At 32.9% G+C, this 22,390-nt stretch overlaps 1 protein-coding gene across 9 annotated transcripts in view; it reads right to left on the reverse strand.

Annotated features, from left to right (window-relative positions):
- PHF21A (PHD finger protein 21A) overlaps positions 1 to 18,457 on the reverse strand; it is a 121,573-nt gene extending 103,116 nt beyond the window's left edge. Inside the window, exons 1-3 of one of the 9 annotated variants that reach the window (XM_039868000.1) lie at positions 17,724 to 18,457; positions 12,244 to 12,276; positions 10,033 to 10,119 (exon numbers count right to left, since the gene is read on the reverse strand). In XM_039868000.1, the coding sequence (XP_039723934.1) occupies positions 10,033 to 10,119; positions 12,244 to 12,276; positions 17,724 to 17,777 (174 nt within the window). In that variant the 5' untranslated portion in view covers positions 17,778 to 18,457. The remainder of the gene's footprint in view (positions 1 to 10,032; positions 10,120 to 12,243; positions 12,277 to 17,723) is intronic. The other 8 variants (XM_039868046.1, XM_039868027.1, XM_039867992.1 and 5 more) reach the window with 8 other exon arrangements.
- Between the last annotated feature and the right edge of the window lie 3,933 nt (positions 18,458 to 22,390).

Genomic DNA, 22,390 nt, shown 5'->3' on the forward strand with positions numbered 1-22,390 from the left:
TTCAACTGAGGTATCACTCATTTGTGAAGGCTTCCATAACTTCCCAACAAGAGAATCTCCCCTTTCTAGGTACCATGCATATTCTGACTTCAAATTAATTATAATGGTTTAAGTGTCCATATCCACTCTGAAAGTTTGAGCTCAGTGAGAGTAGGCTCTAAATATACATTTGTTGGAACTTAACTAATTTAGGGAGTAGTCATTCACTGGTTTACAGATAGTGTACATCAATGAATAAAACAAGTAAAAATCACTGGCTTCATGGAGTTTACACAGTTTCTAGGCTTTGAGTATGGTATCAGAAGGTATTAGTTTAAGTGAAGAAGGGACATTATATCCTATTGGGCTAATGAGTAGTAATATGCTTTTATTATGTTTTACTATTATTATTATTAGAGTTTAAATCTATTCTCCACTCAGAAGAGAAAAGCAACCAAACAAAAAGGGCACATTCATCTCTCCTGCAGACTCCTAGGGAATGTCTTAACCAAACTTGAGATGAAGTAATCATGTGGCTTGTACTAAGAAAAATAAAAAAGAAGAGTTAAAGAGTCCCAAGCAGAGTCCCCAGTACAGTCTGGGGATGGATGGGAGGCCAAAGACTTAGTCAGCAGGTGACCGGACTCAAGAGGCCAGGGTAATTCCACAAAGACTAAACATTCTATCTGATGATAAGTCCAGATTTTCCTTTTCCTATTTAGTTTCCCACTTAGTTCTATTTTGATTTTTAATTGAAGTAATATATATATATGTATATGCACACACATAGCTTTAAAAAATACTACCACCTGGCCAATGACAAAACCAGCAGTCCCTTGCATTAACCCTCTCTAACTCTCTAGTCCTATGTTCCTTCAGGAAACCACTTTCAATCTTACAGATTTCTTTGGGTGTTTATCTTCTTATTTTAAAATACATATTCACTGTGATTTCTTGATTTTTTACTTTAATCATTATGTATTGAATTCCTACTACGAATAATGGAAATTTAGTTCTTATATCACCTTCCCTCATCTCACCCCCACCACCATTACAGTCATATCACAACTTTTAGTTAAATCCATATTTAATAAGGTTTGTATTATTAGAATCATGTAAATAACATTAACTGGTAAGACAATAAGTATATTACAATTATACTTATTTTCTTGTATGTTTTGTTATTCCTGGAACAAAAATGCCATGCTTTGTAATTTGCTTGGTTTTCTATATTTTCATCATTAATTCTCCATAGTCTCCAAAGAATCTATAAAATGGCTCTAAATAACAGCTCAAAACACATCATATGATCTATCAACCCATCTTTTTTTCTTGGCAACATCTTTCCTAGAGAGCTCCACCCTCCTGTCCGAACTAAACTGGTTGTTTTCTAAATCTATTATACAAGAGTCATCTAGGTTTTTCCTTCATCAAACAGGGAATTTTCTTCATCTCTCTTTTATTTTGGATTCCCTGTTTTCTTGATCCGTGTCTTCATCTTTATTGGTTTATTTTCTTGTTTTGATAGAGAATATCCTCCAGTAGCTTCCTCAAAAAGAGCACAGGGTAGGTAAGTTTTGTGACTCTGCATGTCCACAATGTCTCTATTTGCCCTTAAGACTTGATTGAGAGTTGTGTTGGGTATAGAATTCTACACTGGAAATTACTGTTTTTCAAAATTTCAAAAGCACCATTCTACTGAATTCTAGCTTCCTGTGTTGCTGCTGAGAAATCTGATGCCATCTGTTTCCTAATTCTAGCTCACAACTTTATTTTTCCCCTCTGAGGAAGCTTTCAGGATCTTCTATTCCTGCTGTTCAGCAGTTTCACAATGATGTGCCTTGGTATGGGAGTATGAGTCTTTTTTCATTCATAGTTTTAGGCACTTGGTAAATTCTATTAATCTGGAATGTATACTCTTCAGTTCTGAGAAACTTATGTTAGTTACTAGATAATATTCCCTTCTCCATTTTCTGTTCTATCTTAGAATTTCTATTGGTCAAGCATTAGACCTTCTGGATTGATCCTCTTTAATTTTTCTCTTCTACTGTCTATCCCTTTGTCTCTTCTATTTATTGAAAGATTGTTCCAATTTCATCTTCTAAACCTTGTATTTTTTTATTATCAAGAATTTTTTGTTTCCTAATTGTTCCTTTATTCCTAGCATCCTGTTCTTGTTTCACAGATGTAATATCTTCTCTTTCCGATCCTAAGGATCTAAAGTTATAGTTATTCTGATTTGTCCCTTCCAACTCTCTTGGTACATTTTGCCTTTCAAGGAAGCAGCTTCCCTTAAATAGCTGGGATTCTTGGCTGTTATGTCCATATTTAAGAATGAAGGGCTAAGAATGTACAGCAACTAGAACTCTCATACACTGATAGTGGAAATGGAAAATGGTACAACCACTTTGGAACCATTCTTTAAAAAGTTAAAAACAAACCTACCATATTACCTGAATATTTACCTAAGAGAAATGAAAGCACATCTCCACATAAAGATTCATATATGAACATTTGTAGTAGCTTTATTTCTAATAGCCAAAAACTAGAATCAATCCACCAAAGAGTATATAAGTCCATTTATAAAAATTCTACAATATGTAAATTTAATCTATAGTGACAAAAAGCAGACCAATGTTTGTCTGGGAAGGGACTGGGCAAGGGGTTAGTAAAAGAAAGACTACCAAGGGCACAAAAAAACTTTAGAGGTGATAGAAATATTCATTACCTTGACTGTGGTAATGTCTTCACCTCTTAGGATGTTCTTAATAATAATTTTTCTTTAGCTTACTTTATTTTAAGAATAGAGTATATAATACATACAACACACAAAATATGAGTTAATGAAGTATTTTATATTATCAATAAAGCTTCCAGCCAATAGTAGGCTCTTAGTAAAGTTTTTGAGGAGTCAAAAATTATATGCAGAGTTTTGACTGTATGGGGGTCAACACCCTTAACTCCTGCATTGTTCAAAGGTCAACTGTATACCCTGCATTCAGTGTGGTACTCTTTTATGCCCTAGACTGTTTTACTGTGTCTAGTAATCTCTGGTCAAGTGCCTTTCTGGTAAATTTCTTTAGCATAAGAGTTGGCAAACTTTTTCTATACACGGCCAGGTCTTTGCCACGACCACTTAATTCTGCTGTTGGTAGCATAAAAGTAACCATAAGCAATATATAAAGAAAAGATGTGGTTGTATTTCAATAACTTTATTTACAAAAACAGTTGGGAGACCAGATTTGGCCCAGGTACAGGCCACTGTTTGCCAATCCCTACTCTAGAAAATCATACTAGTCTTTCCATCTTCGGAGAACTAACCAATTTCTCTTTAGAACTAATGGCTATAAAATACTTTATAACTAAAGAAGGTAATTAAGCAAGTAAAAGAGGAAAGGGAAATCATGAAAAAGGGATACTAGAAATTTTAAAAGAATTATATATAATCTTATGAGCTATTAGCAGCAGATGAGGCTCCGGGGTAGTATTCAGATAACTTGGAAACACTGTCTCAGCTGATGAACTCAGATTTAGAACAAACAGAAATCAGAGTTAAGAAAAGTTGTGTTTTCAGAAGTTTTTATGACAGATGTTTATAGACAGCTTCCAACTGTTACTTTTGCCTATCTTGACTTCAGTTGGGAGTTTTAGATGTGAATAATACTCTGGGAGATATCAATCTGGATTTTTTTTTTTTTTTAAATCAAATATTCCATGAAAAACAACTGGGCCAATGCTTTCACATAAGTATTGCACAGGAGGGATGAACTAGATCAAATCCTAGGGAATCTCTAAAGCTTTGGATAAAGATGAGGTCAGATTACCAACACAATTCAAAAAATTTTAAGAAAATAACAATTCTAAATTCTAATGTGAAGTGCCAATCACACTAGTCTGGTTGTGAATGAAAGAGGGTTAACATTCTATGACATGTATCGAGTTACCATTATTAGACTACAAGAACTAATTTACTTGCTTGACTCCAAGGCAATGAAGCCTAAAGACAATGTAATTATTGCACCTAATGTCCTATTTCAAAAATATTTGATAGATAAAAGTCTATAGAGTAATTTAAGAATATAATTTACTAAATAAAACTGAATGAAGAGTACACTGATCTGGGTTCTAGTCTTCAATCTGACACTGATTAATTCTATAATCATGGCTAAGTCACAAATAGACCACATCCCAGTTTATGTGATACAATGATGTACTCACAACTGAGTTAAATGTGAAATGTTCTAATAAGCTCCTTAAAAAAGTAGTACTTTACATATAAGATGAAGGTGTTACATATGAGATGAAGTTAGCCACCATGACTAAAGCCAACAATTCCCATTTAAATAGAACTTACCTCCAAAAATATTCAGTGCACTCAATAAATATATGTTCATTAACTTCTAAAAGGTATTACCCAAACATTCCATAAATAAGGAAACAGACATATTAAAGTAATAATTCAAAATCTATCAACGAGTCTATTACAGAGTCAGGAACAGAATCGAAACCACCAGTGTCCCCTATAACCAGTCCATTGTTCAAGTCACCTACTTTGCTTAAATTATGTTGTTCTATGCATCAGAAACATAATTAGTTATGGCAGGAACAGAAACTTCTCACCCAAAGGCTTCAGAATCCATTTTACTAAAATATGTTCAAATTTAAAATGAGAATGGTTCCATAAATGACAACTATTTATTAAACCCAGAAAAGTATTTCATCTTATATTAGGTTACACAGTATGTAAGGAATAGAGACTATAATTTTTAAACACAGAGTCAGAAAAAAGAACCAATGGCACAGGCCAAAGACTATGAAGAGGTTTATCACTCTAAAAAGGAATAAGAAAAATAGGAGAAAGGGTAAAAGAAAAACACCTAAAACCAAAAAGTAATTCTATGGAATACTATGGAATATTTGTACCATGGACAAATGGCATGAAAAAAATACACCTCCAAAAAAGCATCAAATACATACTAATCCATCTTACAATTAGTAAAATGCTCTTTTCCTCTCACAGTGTATCTCCTGGGAAAAAATTGGTACTCTCATATATGCTATTAATCTGATATAGACTTTTCTGGAGGTTATTTGGAAATAAACAGTAAAAGTCTTTAAAAAAAAAATACAGTAAACATTTTTTATACCCTTTGACCAAGGGTGGTCAATGGATTCTTATTCTCAATTCTTCATAATCTTTATGTATTAAAAGTATACATCTACACTTTTGTCATGTAATTTTGTAAGGCTTGGCCACATGATTTGTTTTGGCTAATGAGATGTTAACAGACTTGATGCCAGCAGAGGCTTAAAATGTGTTTTGGCAGTTTGGCCTGTTTCCTGCATTCCGGTTATAAACCATGAAATGAGTATGCCCCAGCTAGCTGCTGCCCCTTCTTGCTAGGCCTCAGAATGAACACATTTAGAGTGGATCTAACCCAACCTGCAGCCTAAAGGCAGGCCAGCCAACCCACAAGCTGAAGTAGATGTGCCTAACCAAGCCAAGCCTAGATAGAGCAGAACTCCAGGTGATCTATGTGTGAAAATAAACGATGTTATAAGCCACTCAACAAAACACTGGTTTGTTATACAGAACTGTTATGGAAATACTTGACTAATACAGTTATCTCACACTCAACAATTTATCCTAAGGCAATCTGAAAGAAACATTCACATAACAAGGATGTTTATAATATTTATAATAGTAAAAAACTGGAAACATCTATCATCAACTAACAGAGAAACAGTTAAATAAATTATGATCTAGCCAGACCATTAATTATATGAAGCTATTAAAAATCATGTTTTCAAAGCACACTCGAAAATGTAAGATGTTCATAATACTTTAAATTTAAAAAGCATAAACACAAGATACACTGTTTTTAAAATTTTTTTCTACAAGCAGAGAGAAAATATCAGCTGGGTAAATTAATTAATTTAAGAAATACAAATGCTTTTCTGTGCTTAAGATCATACTAAGAACTATACTTAAAAAAGTAAATAAGACAAACATGTTCCCTGACTTCCTAAAGCTAACAGTTTAGGGAGGAAGAGAGATTTTTTTTTAAAAAAAATCACATATATATAATTATAAATTATAAGAAGTTATTGTAGCACAAACTACTAATTATCCCCAATATTTACTCCTCCTTCTTTCTCAGCACCAGAGTCCCTGGGTTTTACCTGCCCATGGCCACCTGGAACAGACTACACTTCTCAGACGTCCTTGCTTCTAGTTGACCACGTTCTGACCAATGGGATCTAGTTGGAAGTGGTGCACACAACTTCCAGTACACATCCTTAAAAACGAAGGGCTTGCTCTTTGATGCTTTTCCCCCTTCTGACCAGATGGAGCAGCTATTTTGGACTATGATGTGGAAGCTTCATGCTGAGAATGGCAGGGCAACAAAACCGGAGGAGCCTGGGTTCCCTAATACCGTGGAACCACTATCACCAGTCCTCATCCACCTCAAGAGCTTTTACATGAGAAATAAAATTCTACCTTGCTTAAGCCATTTTCATTTTGAGTTTTTAGTCATTCAGAGCTGAACCTAATCCTAAACAGCACAGCTATGAAGGAAAAATGAAAAGTTCAATGAGAGGTTATAATAGAAACAGCTGATTTTGAGAAGGCAGGGGTTTCAGGGATAGGCCCTCTGAGAAAGTAACATTTCGGCTGCAACCTGGTGCCTGGCCAGGTGAAGGGTGGTGGGGTGGCAAACAGTTCAAGGCAGAGGAGATCAAAGATGCAACTACTAAGCCTGACTCACCACAAGGACAAGCCACAAACTTCGGGATGTTAAGGTTGCTTCTACAATGAATAGAATGAACGCAGAGCATGAAAGCAACCAAGTATGCTGGCTCCAATATCAGAATCTCTACTTTGACAAGCAACAGACCACATACGCATATCAAAAATAAGGAGGGAAGGGTGCAGAAGGAGAATGAACCATGTTAAAGAAATTAATCATTGCTTCCACACTTCAGTTATTATTTAAAACAGTTTAGTTGGATTCTCTAATTAGAGTGGTTCATAAACCACGAGGTGAATATCATTATATTTTTAAATGCTAACTATCCCTGAAACAGACTAGAGTTTGGTGTTAAAATTTTTTTTAAATAATGTTTCTTGTCTATTTCTGATTATAAAAAGGAAACATTTATTGTGGAGAACTTTGCGAATATACATGAGTATAAAGAAAAAATAAACTATCTATAAATTCATCACCTTCCAACATTTTATACCAACACTGTTTTTATACATATTTACATACCTATATACATATATACCTACAACATACTCAATGGGATTGTAATGCATATTAAGTTGTATGTGCTTTTTCACTTAATTTATCATGAGCACATTCCTATGTCATTAAAACATTTTTGAAATCCTAATTTTTAATGGCCACATAACATATAATTTCTTTAGCCAGTTAAATCTTGGGATTTTCTGAGTTAAGAACTGTCAACCTGACCCTGTGGATCGAAGACATGACTTCAAAATCTGCCATGGAAAATTTTTATTCAGAAACCTCAAGTTATAGTTTGAAAGCACTGGAACCTTCTAATAAAGAATTCAATGAAATTTACTGAATTTTAGCCGTGAAGGATGCTAACTAAAGACCTTATTTTCCCAGAGTGTACCATTTCATAATTAGTCTTGAGGAAAAAATTGAATAAGTATCAAAGACTGAGTTATCGGTAACAAATAAGAACTAATAAGTGCTTAATGTAAGAATGACTATCTGCAATATTTTTTTAATAAAGCAAAGAGAATGTATGCATCTATTGTATAAAGTTTTCAAATGAATATAGAAAAATGCATGAATGAAAAGAAAAAAAACAATGACAAAGGGTTAATCATTAATTCTAGAATATGGCATCCTTTGAACTACTCTATTTAAAATTTTTCTTATAACCAAAAAATTAATGTTAAATTAAAATATCAGTCATGTGAATAAGGCAATTCAGATTTTAGTTATTAAATTAGAAGGAAAATCATTAAGTTTGTACTGAAGTTAAGTGGATCTTGTATATAAAAAAACAAAAAGTTGGTTATTTAGCATTAGGAGTTTGTTCTAAAATGATACTATTTTAAACAAAATATCAATGTTTCAGGTTGGAAATAAGTCTGAGGTAGGACCAGCTTTTGAACTTTATAGCTGTGTTTCCTTCAAGTACCATCCTTCCTAAAAATGATGCATTTTCTGTTCTATTGGAAAGGTTGTTTTAACAGTTAAGTAAATATTTTTTAAATAGCAAGACTGCCTTTCAGTTCTCGACTCTAGTTCTCTTTATTGATATTAAACCCATTTTAAAAATTCTAGTTTATAAAATTCAACCTTAGTTCAGATGACAGAGTTTGCCACTTGATGAAATGTCTTACTGAATATATAATGTTGTAATTTTTTATTAAGTGAGGTCCCTAGTAGGAACAAATTAAAGAATAAAAAGTTACAGAGACAAACCAAAGCTTTACATCAGTGCTCACAAACAAAAATTTCAAAGAATTGTAAATTGCTTTTAATTACCCCTTTTTCCTCAAATGTAGCCTTAGGTTGTCTTAACTTTGTGACAGCATCTCCTACCCCCTACTCCACTGATCAGTTCTCACCTTCTTTCTCTGCTAGAACACGTGAATTTTTCAGCAAAAGTGACTCATCCATTGGCATCTTGTCAAACTAACCCTGAAACTACAAGGAGGCTCAGTGGTAACAGAATTCTAAAGCTAGACCACTTTCACTAACACACATTTTGACTTCAGAGAACTGAATCACTATCAGAGCCAAGTACAAAAACTCTGTTTATATTTTTCCTTAAAAACTGTTCTCCACCATGCCACCTCCTCCCAAGGAGGAGTTTAATTTGGCAAGTCCCTAATCTAAAACACCTCCTGTCTCTGGAGAAGACAAGATGGGGGAATGTAGAAGCATAAGAACACGAAGAGGGAGAAAAAAAGTAGTTGTTCACTCAGCTTGGAAAAAGACTCTATTCGGAAACATTAACAACTCATACCTATTCCATATAATTCTCAAAATTGATTTATCCCCTTAGTTAAATGAAAACACAATATAAAAAATAATAAAAAATCTCCAGGAACAAATTACTCTCATTGATAGTATTTCACTAAACAAAAGTTTAAAAAGCAACATAGAAATCAATTACTGAGAACTATTTAGTTGAAAATCTTCAATGAGATATCACCAGCATTAACTATCAATTGCAAATCAGCTAATCATTTTGGTTCACAAATTCATTTTGGTTCACAAAATCAGCTAATCATTTTGGTTCACAGGTTACCTATTCCAAGAGAGAAAATCACTCCTTTTAACCAGAGGAAAAGTGGTGGAAGAAACAAGAAAACAAATGATTTGTCAGATTACCATACACATTTACTTATAGCTCTATCAACTGTCACACTCCACCTGGTGGCAGGAGCTGCCTGAATTGGTGGTCATTTTACAAAAAATTTCAAAATTGCCAGATGTCTTTGAAAAAAAGCAAGATGCTCTTCTTTTGCCCTATATAAAATAAATCTAACAAGGTTCAACCAAAGTTTTTTCATAGTAGTAGGTCAATATCTAATAAAGATTAACTTAAAGGTGTAACAATAATCAAAATGAGAGACCTACATTCAGAGCAATCTATTTACAACCATTCTCTCCACATAAGTTAAATGTCATCTCAAGCCTTTAAAACAGGTAACAAGGCACATCCAGCAGCTACAAGAGTCTCTATCACATATTCCCACTAACTTTCTTTACCTCTTTCCGCTATGGGTAAACTATTAAGTTTAATTAACACAATTAACAGCAGCTTGCCACACTGCCTTTAGGTATTTGTCAGTAACATGTACCCATGGGATACTCTAGGGACTGATTTCAACCAAAAATAAAAATAGATAAACAGAGCTCAAATAAAATTAAAACTGAGTCTGACTGCCCACACTTATTTTCACACATGAGGAAAAATAGCAGTTCTCCTAGAAGCCTCAAGCAGACATATCTTTAGAACACAATGTTAAAAATATGCCCCCCCTTTTTCCCCTACCTGTTTCTCACTCAAAGCTGTGATTTTGGCTTGGAGTTCATGAAGCTGTTTCTTTAAATCAGCATTCTGATTGGAAAGAAAAAATATCTGTGAGAAAGATATTTCATTTGTTAACAGAATAGTAGCAAGAAGACTTTATGCATACTGTATTACAAATGAAGCAACTTTAAGCATTTAGCCAATCAAATTTGCCATGCATTAAACTGTAGTCATATTATAACTACCTAATGCCTATATCCTAAAAGTAGGCTCCTAACACTAGAGCAAGGGCAGCTCTTTTGCAATTGTCTTAAATTATAAGAACTTTTATATTTTAGCATCTAGAATTGTAATAGTACTCCTTTCTACTAAAAATACTGTTATTCTTTATAGACAATATCAGTTCACAGAAAACCTAAAGCTCCACTAAGACAAAACCAAGAAAATGGAAGTCATAAATATGCATATACTGCATGCTTAACGGAGTTATCAATAAAGAGGTTTTTCTCTACTTGCCCTATCCCTTATTTAGTAGAGTACATTTGTTATTTTAGCCTAGATTTGAAAAGCTGTCAGTGCTGCAACTGCCTCAACACTACATCATTCAAATTAACACACTGACTACCAGGGTATTTTCTCAGTTCTCAAATTCTAGGAATCAAAAAAGAATACTATTTAAGATAAGATACACTGAGTATGCTTGCGTTTTATTCAAGTGGGAAAAAAATCCAAAATTAAAGTTTTCAAATGCTCAGTATAGCAGAATAGCCTACTAGCTGACTGAGCACCACCCCAGTGAGATACCACTTTTTCTACATCATTTCACATGCCACTCTTCCAATTTGCCCCACCTGGTCTTCTGGCAGGGTTGGGGCACACATCTTCCTTCCCATGTTTACTCCATGTGGTCTTTTTTATAAGTGTCTTTGATATAAGGCCTTTCAGATGAAATCACCCACTAGATTGTCTAACAATTTACTGCGCCCTCAGATTTTTCACATTAAGACTGCTCTGTTACATGACCAACAGCTTATCAGAGATACTAAAGTTTTCTAATATTTCAGTTGCTGATAACACAGGTTACCATATTAAATAGAAAAGAATGTATTAATCTTAGGTCTACCACCTTTTGGTTTCCTAAATCTAATTCAAATAATATATTTTAAAAATAAAAACTGAGAAGCTTCTCAAAGAAGTTGGAATGTCAGGTGGGAATTAACTGTGGGCAATCAATGCCAGCTCTCCGAATTAACGGATTGTGTTAAAGCACAATAGGCCACTGGGTGCTAAATTTGTAAAAAAAAATATTATTCCTACTTATAAAGTCAATCTCTTCAGTAGCATTCCTCAATTCTAAGAATTTATTTTACTTAAATTTACAATGAGACATGTATTATATGTTTAACAAGCTAAATATATATATACATATATGAGTACAAATCAGTGGGTTTAGGTGTTCTGTGAACAGTTTATAAGTAAACAAATGCAAGGGAGAAATCCTGACAGAGTCTGATAAATACTCTCCATACTTATGACCCACTGTCTAATGGCTACAAGAGACACTGCCTGAACAATAAATATAATCATCAAAGACGAGATAACTTTTCAGGAAGATTTCTCTTCAGAGATAGAGAATAAAATGCCTAAATCAAAAACTCCTCTGAGAATTCAAAGAAAAAGTAACATTTGGTGGATTATTATATAAAGTACTTTTTTACACTCTCTTTAAGGGATTTTTCAAAGATAAAAAATTTTTAAATGCTTTTGAAAAATTATTTTAAAATTTTTATCCTGAACGTAGTGAGATTAAGTATTTAAATGTTCTGTACTATATTTGTACTATAAACTACAAAAAAAAAAAAAACAAGAATGGTTCTGGGCCATATTCAATAATTTTGAGACTACAGAAAGCCTCACAAACTCTGATTTTGAATAAGTGGGCTTATGGAAATGAAATATAAGCTATATGAAGAGTATTAACTCTCAATTTTTTTCCCTGAAGTATTCAAAGCAATTAACATAAAAGCAAATAACAGTAACAAAGATAAAATGATAGCTTTATTATAACAGATGACTGAATTTTTATAAACCCTTAAATCATGATGACTGATATGCTAATATAATTGCTGCTAGAGATGAGATAGTTTTAAAAACTTAAGTATTGGTCTATATTTTAGTATTTTATGGTCACTTTATTTTAATTTAAAAATTACATGAATAAAAGTATTTTACCTGTGGATCCTGTTTCATTTGAGCAACCAATTTCTGGCAATAAAGAGAGAAAAAGAGCCATCAGTCTGACATATTAACTCACTATGGCTAATCAGGTTTGGTCCCCAAAATCTACAAGTTTTACGTCCACACGCAAAAAAAAAAAAAGAAAAAGAAAAAGGAAAAAGAGCAATGCCACAATCAGAACAGACCAAAGCTTTCTGTGATCTATATAAAAGGTTGATGAGACACTCCTCTTAATATAAAAAAAGCCAAACAACCACTTTATACTTGAAATAAAAAGCTCCTGCTTTTTAGAAAATTTAGACATGGGGGGTTTTCACAAGGCAATTTAAACATGTTAGATGCTCCAAAAGCCAAGTTGTCACTGTCTGGAGTCCCAGATGAGGCCCAGGAAGAGGCTGCTCCCATACAAAACAGGCCTGTCTGTATACAGCAAAGTGCAGATTTCACAAGTCTATTGGTTTGGTTCTTACCACAGAAAGAGCTTAATATCAGAGTGACTTTGCCACTGTCTTCTCTGTGGGTGGGGCGGGAGGTGGCGGTGGGGGAGGATGAACTCAGTGGAGCAGTGATGCTCAGTATTTGAGAATAAGGAAGTAAAAGAACAATGAAGTGAAACTCTACCTACCTGGGCTCTTCTGGGAAGGAGAGTGCTACCAGAATACTAAATGAGAAAGACCTTTTACTAAGGAAAACAGATTCAAATAAAAGAAAAACAAAGAAAAGCGGATGTTGTTTGATCTCACCCAACTTCTAAAAGCATCACTTCCCGAAGGTAACAATAACAAGGGACAGAAGAATCTGAAGGATGAATAAATATCAGAAGGCTGATTCCTAAAAGTATCTGGGAATAAGCTGCTCCCCAAGTGTGTTTTCCATATAAGTGACAACCTATCCCTCTCTTTGGGTAACAAGGTGGTTTTAAATTTTCTAGTCATAAAATAAAATCTTTTAAAAATATATTATATACTTATCTGCCTTCTTCAATAAAAAGTCAGCTTTCATTGATACCTAGAGCCAAGATTACATCAACATACTATTCTACAAACAATACAATAATAAGGTCCTTATAATAAAGGCCCCAAACTGCTATTTTAAAGAATTCTTGTGTTTGCATTTTAGTTCTTCAGTCCACATCTTAATGTCAATCAGCCAGCTAGCAAATCTTGCTACTAATATTATGCCTCCCTCTAACAGCCCCGGACCCCAACTCAAATTTGCTGATTCTGATCTGCTGGGTGATACGCTCAGTGAACTAATTCTAAGATGAGCAAATAGGTAGTAATAATCTAAGAAATCTCCCTTGAATAAAATGTATAGTTTTTCATAAGTGGTTTCTAATATTTATTCTGGTTGGTCGAAAGCCTTACTTTAGGTGCTAAGCTATATTCTAGGTAGCTGAGGTTTCCAACTATGTGACCTCCGAATACACAAGGCATATGTAACTATACTTCACATGTGACAGTAGAAACTCTTGTATAGCCTGGTCTTAATCTACAAAATGTAATAACACACATTCCAAGAGCTCAGTGAAACTGAAAAACAAGGTTTTATACATATACATTTTTACTAATGTACACTAAAGGCTAGCCACACTGTTCAATGAAAAAAACCTTTGGTTTGCCTTTTTTATTTGGTTACCCAGAAAGTTGGTTGCTATACTAAAGTTGTCTTTTTAAAGCTGAAAAAGGTTTTCTTCCATGACACTGAAATTGAAAAACTGGTAACCACACTAAGTCTCCACCTCTAGAGGAAATAAATAAACCAACTTTTCTATCTATAAGAAGTCAAGCTGCATTTTACATGACCAGAGGCAGGACTGAACACCCTGGACAACTTAACTAGACCATCCAAATTCCTAGCGACTTTAAACTGACATTGTGTTACTAAACTTAGGTTACTTTCTATTGCAAGAATACAGCAATTTTACTTTCTATTGCAAGAATACAGCAATTTTTCTTGAGAATATATTTTACGCGAAGGGTCGGAAAACTACAGCCCACCGGCAAATCTGACCATCCACCTGTTTTTGTAAATGAAGTTTTACTGGGACACAGCCACACCCATTTGTTTATAATATCTATGGCTGCTTTGTCTATATAGCAGCAGAGCAGAGTAGTTGTGACAGAGACTATAAATGACTTACAAAGTATAAAACACTTTACCTGGCCCTACACAGAAAATATTTGCTAACCTTTGCTTTATTATACTCTTCTGTTCCGTGTAAATACTTTTAAAGTTTAAATATGGCTTCCATCGAATCTGCCTAAGAATCATCAAAAAAGCAATTTCTCACAAAAGATGAGATGCCCATCACAGGCCATTATTATTTAAACATTTATTCGACATCAACTATGTGTACATCGCTACTTTCTTAACCATCTCCCTGTCCATAAAGAACAGAAATATACTTCTACCACAGCAATCCCAGGTAGTTTCATAACACACTTTGCAGCCCGATCTCAGCCCTAACTTCCTTCTCTAACTGGAAATGCCCCAGCCTGACAGCCAGAGCCTACTTTTGTCATTTCTAGCATCCCTTGAACTTGTCAAGATCAGTAATCATGTAGGTTACCACATATCCAATCAGAATAACAACATGAGATTTACAAACAAGGCATGTCACTTGGATTTACTATTAATACCTAAATTTTTTTCAAAAATAGAAAAGTACTCTAAATGTAACTGGAATAAAAAAATCTTATATACATTATATTTTAAAATATTATCAATAAACATATAAATGTTTATTACTGCAAAAGCAAAATATATAATAATTAAAGATGAATATAAAATCTATTACTGGTATGCTTAAATCCAGTTAAATATATACGGAAAGAGAGAGTTAATGTGAACATTAAGAATGTTTGGGATTAACTTTAGAAAAAATATTAGATCCCTTTTGAGTCAACAAATATAATTAAAAAATGTAAATCAGATTTTAAAACAATAAACATTAAATTTTTTCATAACTAATTCTCATAAAATTTGGTATGCTTAAATTAAAATATGAAACAAAATAACATTTAAGAACTCTGTGTGATTTTTAGTAATTCAGTAGGTCATAAGTCTTTCAAGAAAGTCTTACCAGGATTTGTTCACATCTTGTGAGGATGAACTACAAGTAGAATGTCAATTCTGCCATCTTAAAATTTCCTGAGAGGAGTATCTCCAAAAATCATATACAACTTCATTAAATGATCTCTAGATTGTTCTCTAGAAATTCATTCTAAGATGATGTCAGCTTTGAACAAACAGTAAACAAACTGTCATCATTTGCCATTTCACCAAATTGGGTACTCTATGTTAAAATATTTTCGTCTGGCACAGACTGAAAGTAAAGGTATGGAAAAAGATATTTCATGAAAATGAAAATTAAAAAAAAAAAAAAGCTGAGGTAGCAATATTTAAACTAGACAAAATGACTTTAAAACAAAGGTTATAATAAGAGACAAAGAAAGACCCAGTAATCCCACTTTTGCGTATTTATCCCAAGAAACCCAAAGCATTACTTCAAAGGGACATGTGCATCCATATGTTCATTGCAGCATTATTTATAATAGCCAAGATATAGAGGCAACCTGGGTGTTCATCAATGGATGAATGAATAAAGAAGAGGTGGTACATCTACACAATGAAATATTACTCAATCATTAAAAAAAATGAATGAAATCTTGCTATTGTCAATAACAGGGATGGACCTAGAGGGTATTGTGCTTAGTGGAATAAGTCAGAGAAAGAAAAATGCCACATGATTTCACTTATATGTGGAATCTAAAGAGCAAACTAAATGGACAAACAAAACAGAAACAAACTCATAGATACAGAAAACAAATTGATGGTTGCCAAATGGGAAGCGGGTTGAGGAGCTGGGTGAAAAAGTGGAGAGGAAAGGATTAAAAAGTACAAATGGATATTTACAAAATAGTCACAGGGATGTAAAGTACAGCATAGGGAATACAGTCAATAAGGTTGTAATAACTATATGGTATCAGTTGGGTACTGGATTTATCCGGGTGATCACTTTGTAAGTCATTTAAATTTAATCTCTATGTTGTACACGTGAAAGTAATATAATATTGTATGTCAACTGTAACTGAAAATAAAAAAGAAATTTTAAATAAAAAATAAAATATAGATTCAAATGAAAAAAGAAAACAACTTTCATTCGGGAAAAAGACAAGCTTGTTTTTGTAAACAGATTTTATTCTCAATTAATATCAGAAGCAAGGCCAAATAAAATGTGCTTACTTTATTATACACTAAATTTAAATACATAAAATATAATAAATTTCTTAAAGTTACCATAAACACAACACACTTTACATAGAGAAGTCTGCCTATACATGGCAAACAATAAGACTACTGAGGAGCAAAAGTTTAACAAGATCCAAAGCAGCAGCAGGGATTTCTGAACATAGAAACTTAATGTAAAATGTATGTGTGTGTGTATATCTATACATACATATATAGATATATGTGTCTTTGAAGCTTTCCTAAAAGTTCTCATCCACCCTAACTCCGAGAAACTTGTAAATTTAGTAGTTACCAAAAGTCTAAAAGTCCACCAATTTCCGAAACTAATCTTACATTAGACTATTCAGATAAAACAAAGGAAACCACAGCTAAGAACAAACACTTTTAAAAAATAGTTCTCTTTTCCTATTCCAACATCTTGAATATTCAAAAGTAGTCAATTCCTCATCATTTATCACTTTCTATTACCAAATACTATATATGTACATTTGCGTGTTGAACCTAGTACCACATCCAGCTAACATCTAGAAACAGTGATACTCTGTTTATATAATAAATGTTAATGATTTAGTTATTTAAAGATAACTTTTTGTCTTGGTTACTCTTATATTAAATAAAACACTATACATATTAAATATATAAGGTATTTGTTAACATAATTATATCATACAAATAAAATTATTAATATACATTTTTATTTCCACATTTTAAAGGTTTGTTTAGCCTAAGTTTCTTTACACCTGAGGTAAAATGTAAGAATTGTGAAATCTAAAACTTACACATCTGTGAAGGCAATCACGGTTTATATTTTACTAATAACTGGAATCAAGGCATAAAGCTGAATTATGAGTGAAAACTTCAGTATACATGGTAGTCAAGTTAAATATGTCTCACTTAAAATATGCAAGTTAAGTCATAAGTCACAAGAATAAAGTCTTTCAAATAAACCAAAAAAAAAAAGACAAGATTTTTTAATACTTTTGGTATATGAAAAAAATATTTTCCATTCTTTTCTGTGGAAAGGAAATCAGGACTATTTTATTAAAGTTCTTATAAGTATTATCAATGAGTTTACCGAGTATTGATAAAAGGCAAATGACACGACTCTTGGACAATTGTCTGAAAGATGATTAAAAACTACTAAAAATCAGAGATGGGCCTGTTTACTAATCTTAGTCATTACTTAACATGATATGAAAGAAGCCAATAATGCAACATACCTGGTGAACCTGAATTTCCACTTTAAGAGCTTCCTGTAGAGTCTGCAACTCCATCCTCTACCTTCTCCACTTTCTCTTATATCTGCTAATTCTATAGTTTCTTCAGCCTCCGTTTAAAATAACAAACTCCTCTTCTCACTGCAGCTGTAGAGATCATACAATGTTTTGGATCATTACGTTAGGCATAAAGGAAATAGTCATGTTAAATAAAATAAAGCAGTTGAAAAATATTTGATTCTCTAACACAGGGCAAGAAATTTCCCAAAAAGATTTCTTTCCAAAATCAACAGTTTTGTACTAAATTGGTCCCCAAACTTTCTGGATTTTATTCTTTGAGCATTCTTCTAGAGAACGCTTCAAATAAGTAAGAAATGAAAAAAAAAATGTGTTTAAATCTGGTCATAGAAACATCTAAGCACCTACTACGTGCTCAGCACCACATTACATACTACATTCTGAGGATACACAGCTAAACAAGACCCCTTCTGCCCTAGATGAGTTGGAAGTCTAAGAGAGGAGGAGACCTACAACCATCCAGGACACACTGTTCTTCGAAAGAGACACATAACAACAGGGTCATACATTTTTAAACAACACACGGAGTGAACTGGAAAGTTCAGGGTCTCCCAGAGGTTAAAGAAAGCCAAAGTAGTTTCATTTGGCTGGACTCTCATTCTACTTAAAAAAATTTTTTAAACTGAAAACAGGAAAATCTGGTGTAAGTTAAAGGTTTACATTTAACAAATTAATACTTAACACAAATATAAGGCAATGTAACTGCGTTCTCCACAAAGTTATGACAGGGATATTAAAAAATAAATCTACTGTGTACAACTGATGAGACAGTCTAGCAACAGCACCGACATTTCCAGCTTTACAATGAATACCATCTTCTTTCCAAGGCTGTCAGTGCATCTCTTTGGCTGTGTGTATAACTAACTGCATGTGGAGGTAATGTCAAAAGCCTAGATTTGTGAATGTGAACCTTCCTATTCTGCTCCACTCATCACTACTGCAATTTAAATTAACTCAATGGCTAATTTCTCTTTTAATTTTTTCTTTTTTGAATATAGCCTTAGACATGATTTTAGGTACTCTCCCTAAGGAAAGTTTGCTTCTGCCTAAATAATTTAAACTTTACTTCTTTCTTTTTTCTTCTTCCTACCTGTAAAACTCATGGTTAGAGGAACTTCTCAGCATTCTCACAAACCAAGGAAAGGAACAATCAATGAGCTAAAAGAATCGCTGTTCCTTAAACCAATTCAATGAGATTCATTATCTTTATATTTCTAAAAATTATTTATCTATGGATAAAGTCCATATTCAACTTAAGTTATCCTAAAATTTTAAAACATGATGACAGTTATAATGGAATCATTAACTACAAAATACACACTTATGAATACGAGTTTTTATTATATCTGCTTAACCTCACTAGGCTTAAAACATCACTGGCAATCTTTCCCCTAGGGTTTATATACTATGTTCTGTAGTATCAAAATACTCTAACTTAAGAAAACAATAAATTTCAAAAGTGTAATATTCCTTCAAAATCATATTTGTGGAGGCTAGGAAAGATTATTAAACAATGATATTATCAATCAAAAAATTTCATAAAGGTAGTATGTTTAGGGGAAATAATTTGGAAAGGTCGACATATTTTGATGAACAATCCTGAGTTTTTCAGCTACGTATTATCTTAGAAAATCTTTGGAACTATAATAAATAAATAAATATGAGAACCATTAAGTTATTTAGACAAAAGGTTTCGTTGTCATCTAAGTTTACACTATATAAAAACACAAATGTTAAAACTTACACGATTTTAAATACTATTCTCCCTACTCAAATTCTTGACTTATATACTACAGTTCTTCCTGAAAATTGAATTAATTTTAGTTTTCAGAAAGTGTCCAAAAATGATCTGTTATGATACTTGTCAAATTAAGAATCATCTTGAAGTTAAAGGAATATTTTCAACAAAAGAAAGGCCATATTTTATTTTACTGGTAGTAACATATAACATTATAGTTCAACTCAACTCATATAAACTCTGGAAACAAACAGCAGGTTAAAAATATGAGGAACTTTTTTATAAATAACAAAGAGTTAACATAATTTATACAGTTAGAGTGTTCAAAATTAATTTTTTTAAATGATGAAAAAGCAATTCACAGAAGAAATAATAATGACCAACAAACATGAGAAACATCCATTTTCAATAGAGTCACATAAGCGTAAACTTTAAGAAGTTTTGTCTATCAAAGTGACAAAGATTTTTAAAAATAATAATACTGTCAGCTGTCAAGTATGTGGGTCAGGTGTCACATTCAGGATTTCCTACTGGTTACCTCTTGGGGGTAGCACTAAGGGTTATTTACTTCTTTTCAGAATATCAATATTCTCAATTATTTCCACAGAAAATATGTACTTATTTTTAAATAACAAAAAATTAACTGAGGATTGCTAGATAAAGCACCAGAAAATTTTATACTGATGAAACAAAATGTTCAGGAAAAAAGTAAAACCAGGGTTTAACCTGGAGGCTTTAAATGTCAAGGAGTGCCTTGCAGGATAAGAAGCCTGCAACTCAAGTTAATGAGGAGCTGACAGCTTTTACTTCCTTTATCAGATCGTTGTCTACTTATTAGAAATAAACAAAGGCACACGTTTTATTTGGCAAGAACGCTAACTGCCAATTACTCATTTTATTTCAAAACAAAATGTTTAAAAGAATAGTTCAAAAAGGTAGTGACTTGTTATAGAAAAACTTAAAGGATTAGAAGATTTATTGGATATCTTTCTTCAAAAAGGTCTCTTTCTGGATAGCAGTTTTAAAAGATTGGTCTCTGCCTAAAGGAACAAATTATATCCATATATTTATAGCTTACAGAACAAAGCAAGCACATGTTGGATCTTTTTTAAAAATATTTTGGGGGTTTAGACAACACATGCAGCCGTCATATAAAGACTGTTTGGGGGCAGTTTATAGCATCATTAAGAAAGTGTTATTCGCTAAATCTGTGAAAAGATGATTTATCACATTTTGACCAATTCTAATAAGTTATAAATAACAAATCAGTTGCTGCAAGGTAAATATAAACAGTCTCACAAAACAGTAATAGACACACTTTATTGAGGTACAATGCCTTTCACTACTCACCAGCTCTAAATACTACCATCAGAGAGGACAACTGCCTAGCACATAACACCAACATTTGTTATCTTCAAAACTATACATGTCAAACCACTGGGACACCTAATGGCCTCTCACTTTCGAATAACAAAAATATCAAAAACATAAACAAATAAAAACCCCACAAACCAAGCAAAAACAATAATCAAATCTCACTTAAAAAGGCAGCTCTGATGTCTAGAAAGAGCACTTGCTGTCCCCCAAGAAAACAAAAAAAATACCTAATTCTACTTACTTGCTGTGTAATCATTCATAGCCTCAGGGTTTTTAAAATTTGTTTGTTTCCTTATAAATCAGTAAAGCAAATGTGGGAATGTTATCACCTACTTCATAAAATTGTGATGAGGTTTAAATAAGGTAAATACCATACAAAAAGCCCTTTTTAAACTGTAAATTTTTATGCTATTCATAACATACTTTACGCTTTTATTCATACATACAAACTTTCTTTAATAAACTTCTCCACAGAGTATATTGCTAAGACTGTATGTAGGCTTTCCTATTTTCAAATTCATATAGTTAGAAAGAGGCTTCTAACTATTTTTCTAGGTATAGTTCTCCTTAGAGAAATGTGACGTATAGGTCTTTCATTATGATTCTAATAATGTGGTAATGCTATAACTCTGCATTTACTGCTAAGGAACATTGCTCTGTTCCTGAACTGATATAAACCTTTTTCCAATCAAAGCTCAATTCATCAACCAAGTTTCTTTAACTAACAGTAAGTCCATAATACACTATGCCCCTCCCCAGATTGAATGCCCTAAAAATGGTCAGCTTGACGTTCTCTATACCATATACTTACTTGGTCTAAGACTCCACTTTTGATCTATATTCTCAGAATAGTGTTTAAAGTAAGTTCAATATTTTTTTAAAATATGAAAAAGTAGAAAGTCTTGACAGATCTATGTATATGTATCCTTGTCACATGCCTAATACTAAAATATCAGGTTTTAATTTGTGCAAAATACTTTTTTCTTGCTATGTATCTAACATGCCAGCAGGTAAAACAATATCTGTAATTTTTAACTAATAGTGCCCAAAATGACCATGTATGCAAAAATTAATAAAATTACTTTAATAATGCTTATTGAAAACTAACACTAACATGAATCAAGAAATGACATTAAAAAACAACATAACGTTTGTTTTCTTATTTTCATGTGGTATTTCTTGGTGACACTCCACAGGTCAACAGAAAATGCTACTGCACGAAGAGCTAGGCAATCCTGATTTTAGAGGCTACTAACTGAATCTGGGAAGGTTACTATGCTCAAATCCTGGTATTACAGCTGCTGACAAAAATCACCTTAGCTAATGAGACTGATGTTTCCGAACCATTAAATTAAACACACACATATAACTAGATTTATGATATATGAATGTCTGATGTGGTTGAGTACAAAATATATATCTTTCCTTTCTCTGTTTTCTTTTTTTAGGGAGGAGGGAGCCAGGTCCTTATTTTTAA

The sequence above is a fragment of the Pteropus medius genome, unplaced genomic scaffold, assembly GCF_902729225.1.
Source record: "Pteropus medius unplaced genomic scaffold, Ma_sr-lr_union100, whole genome shotgun sequence".
In the NCBI taxonomy this organism is placed as follows: domain Eukaryota; kingdom Metazoa; phylum Chordata; class Mammalia; order Chiroptera; family Pteropodidae; genus Pteropus; species Pteropus medius.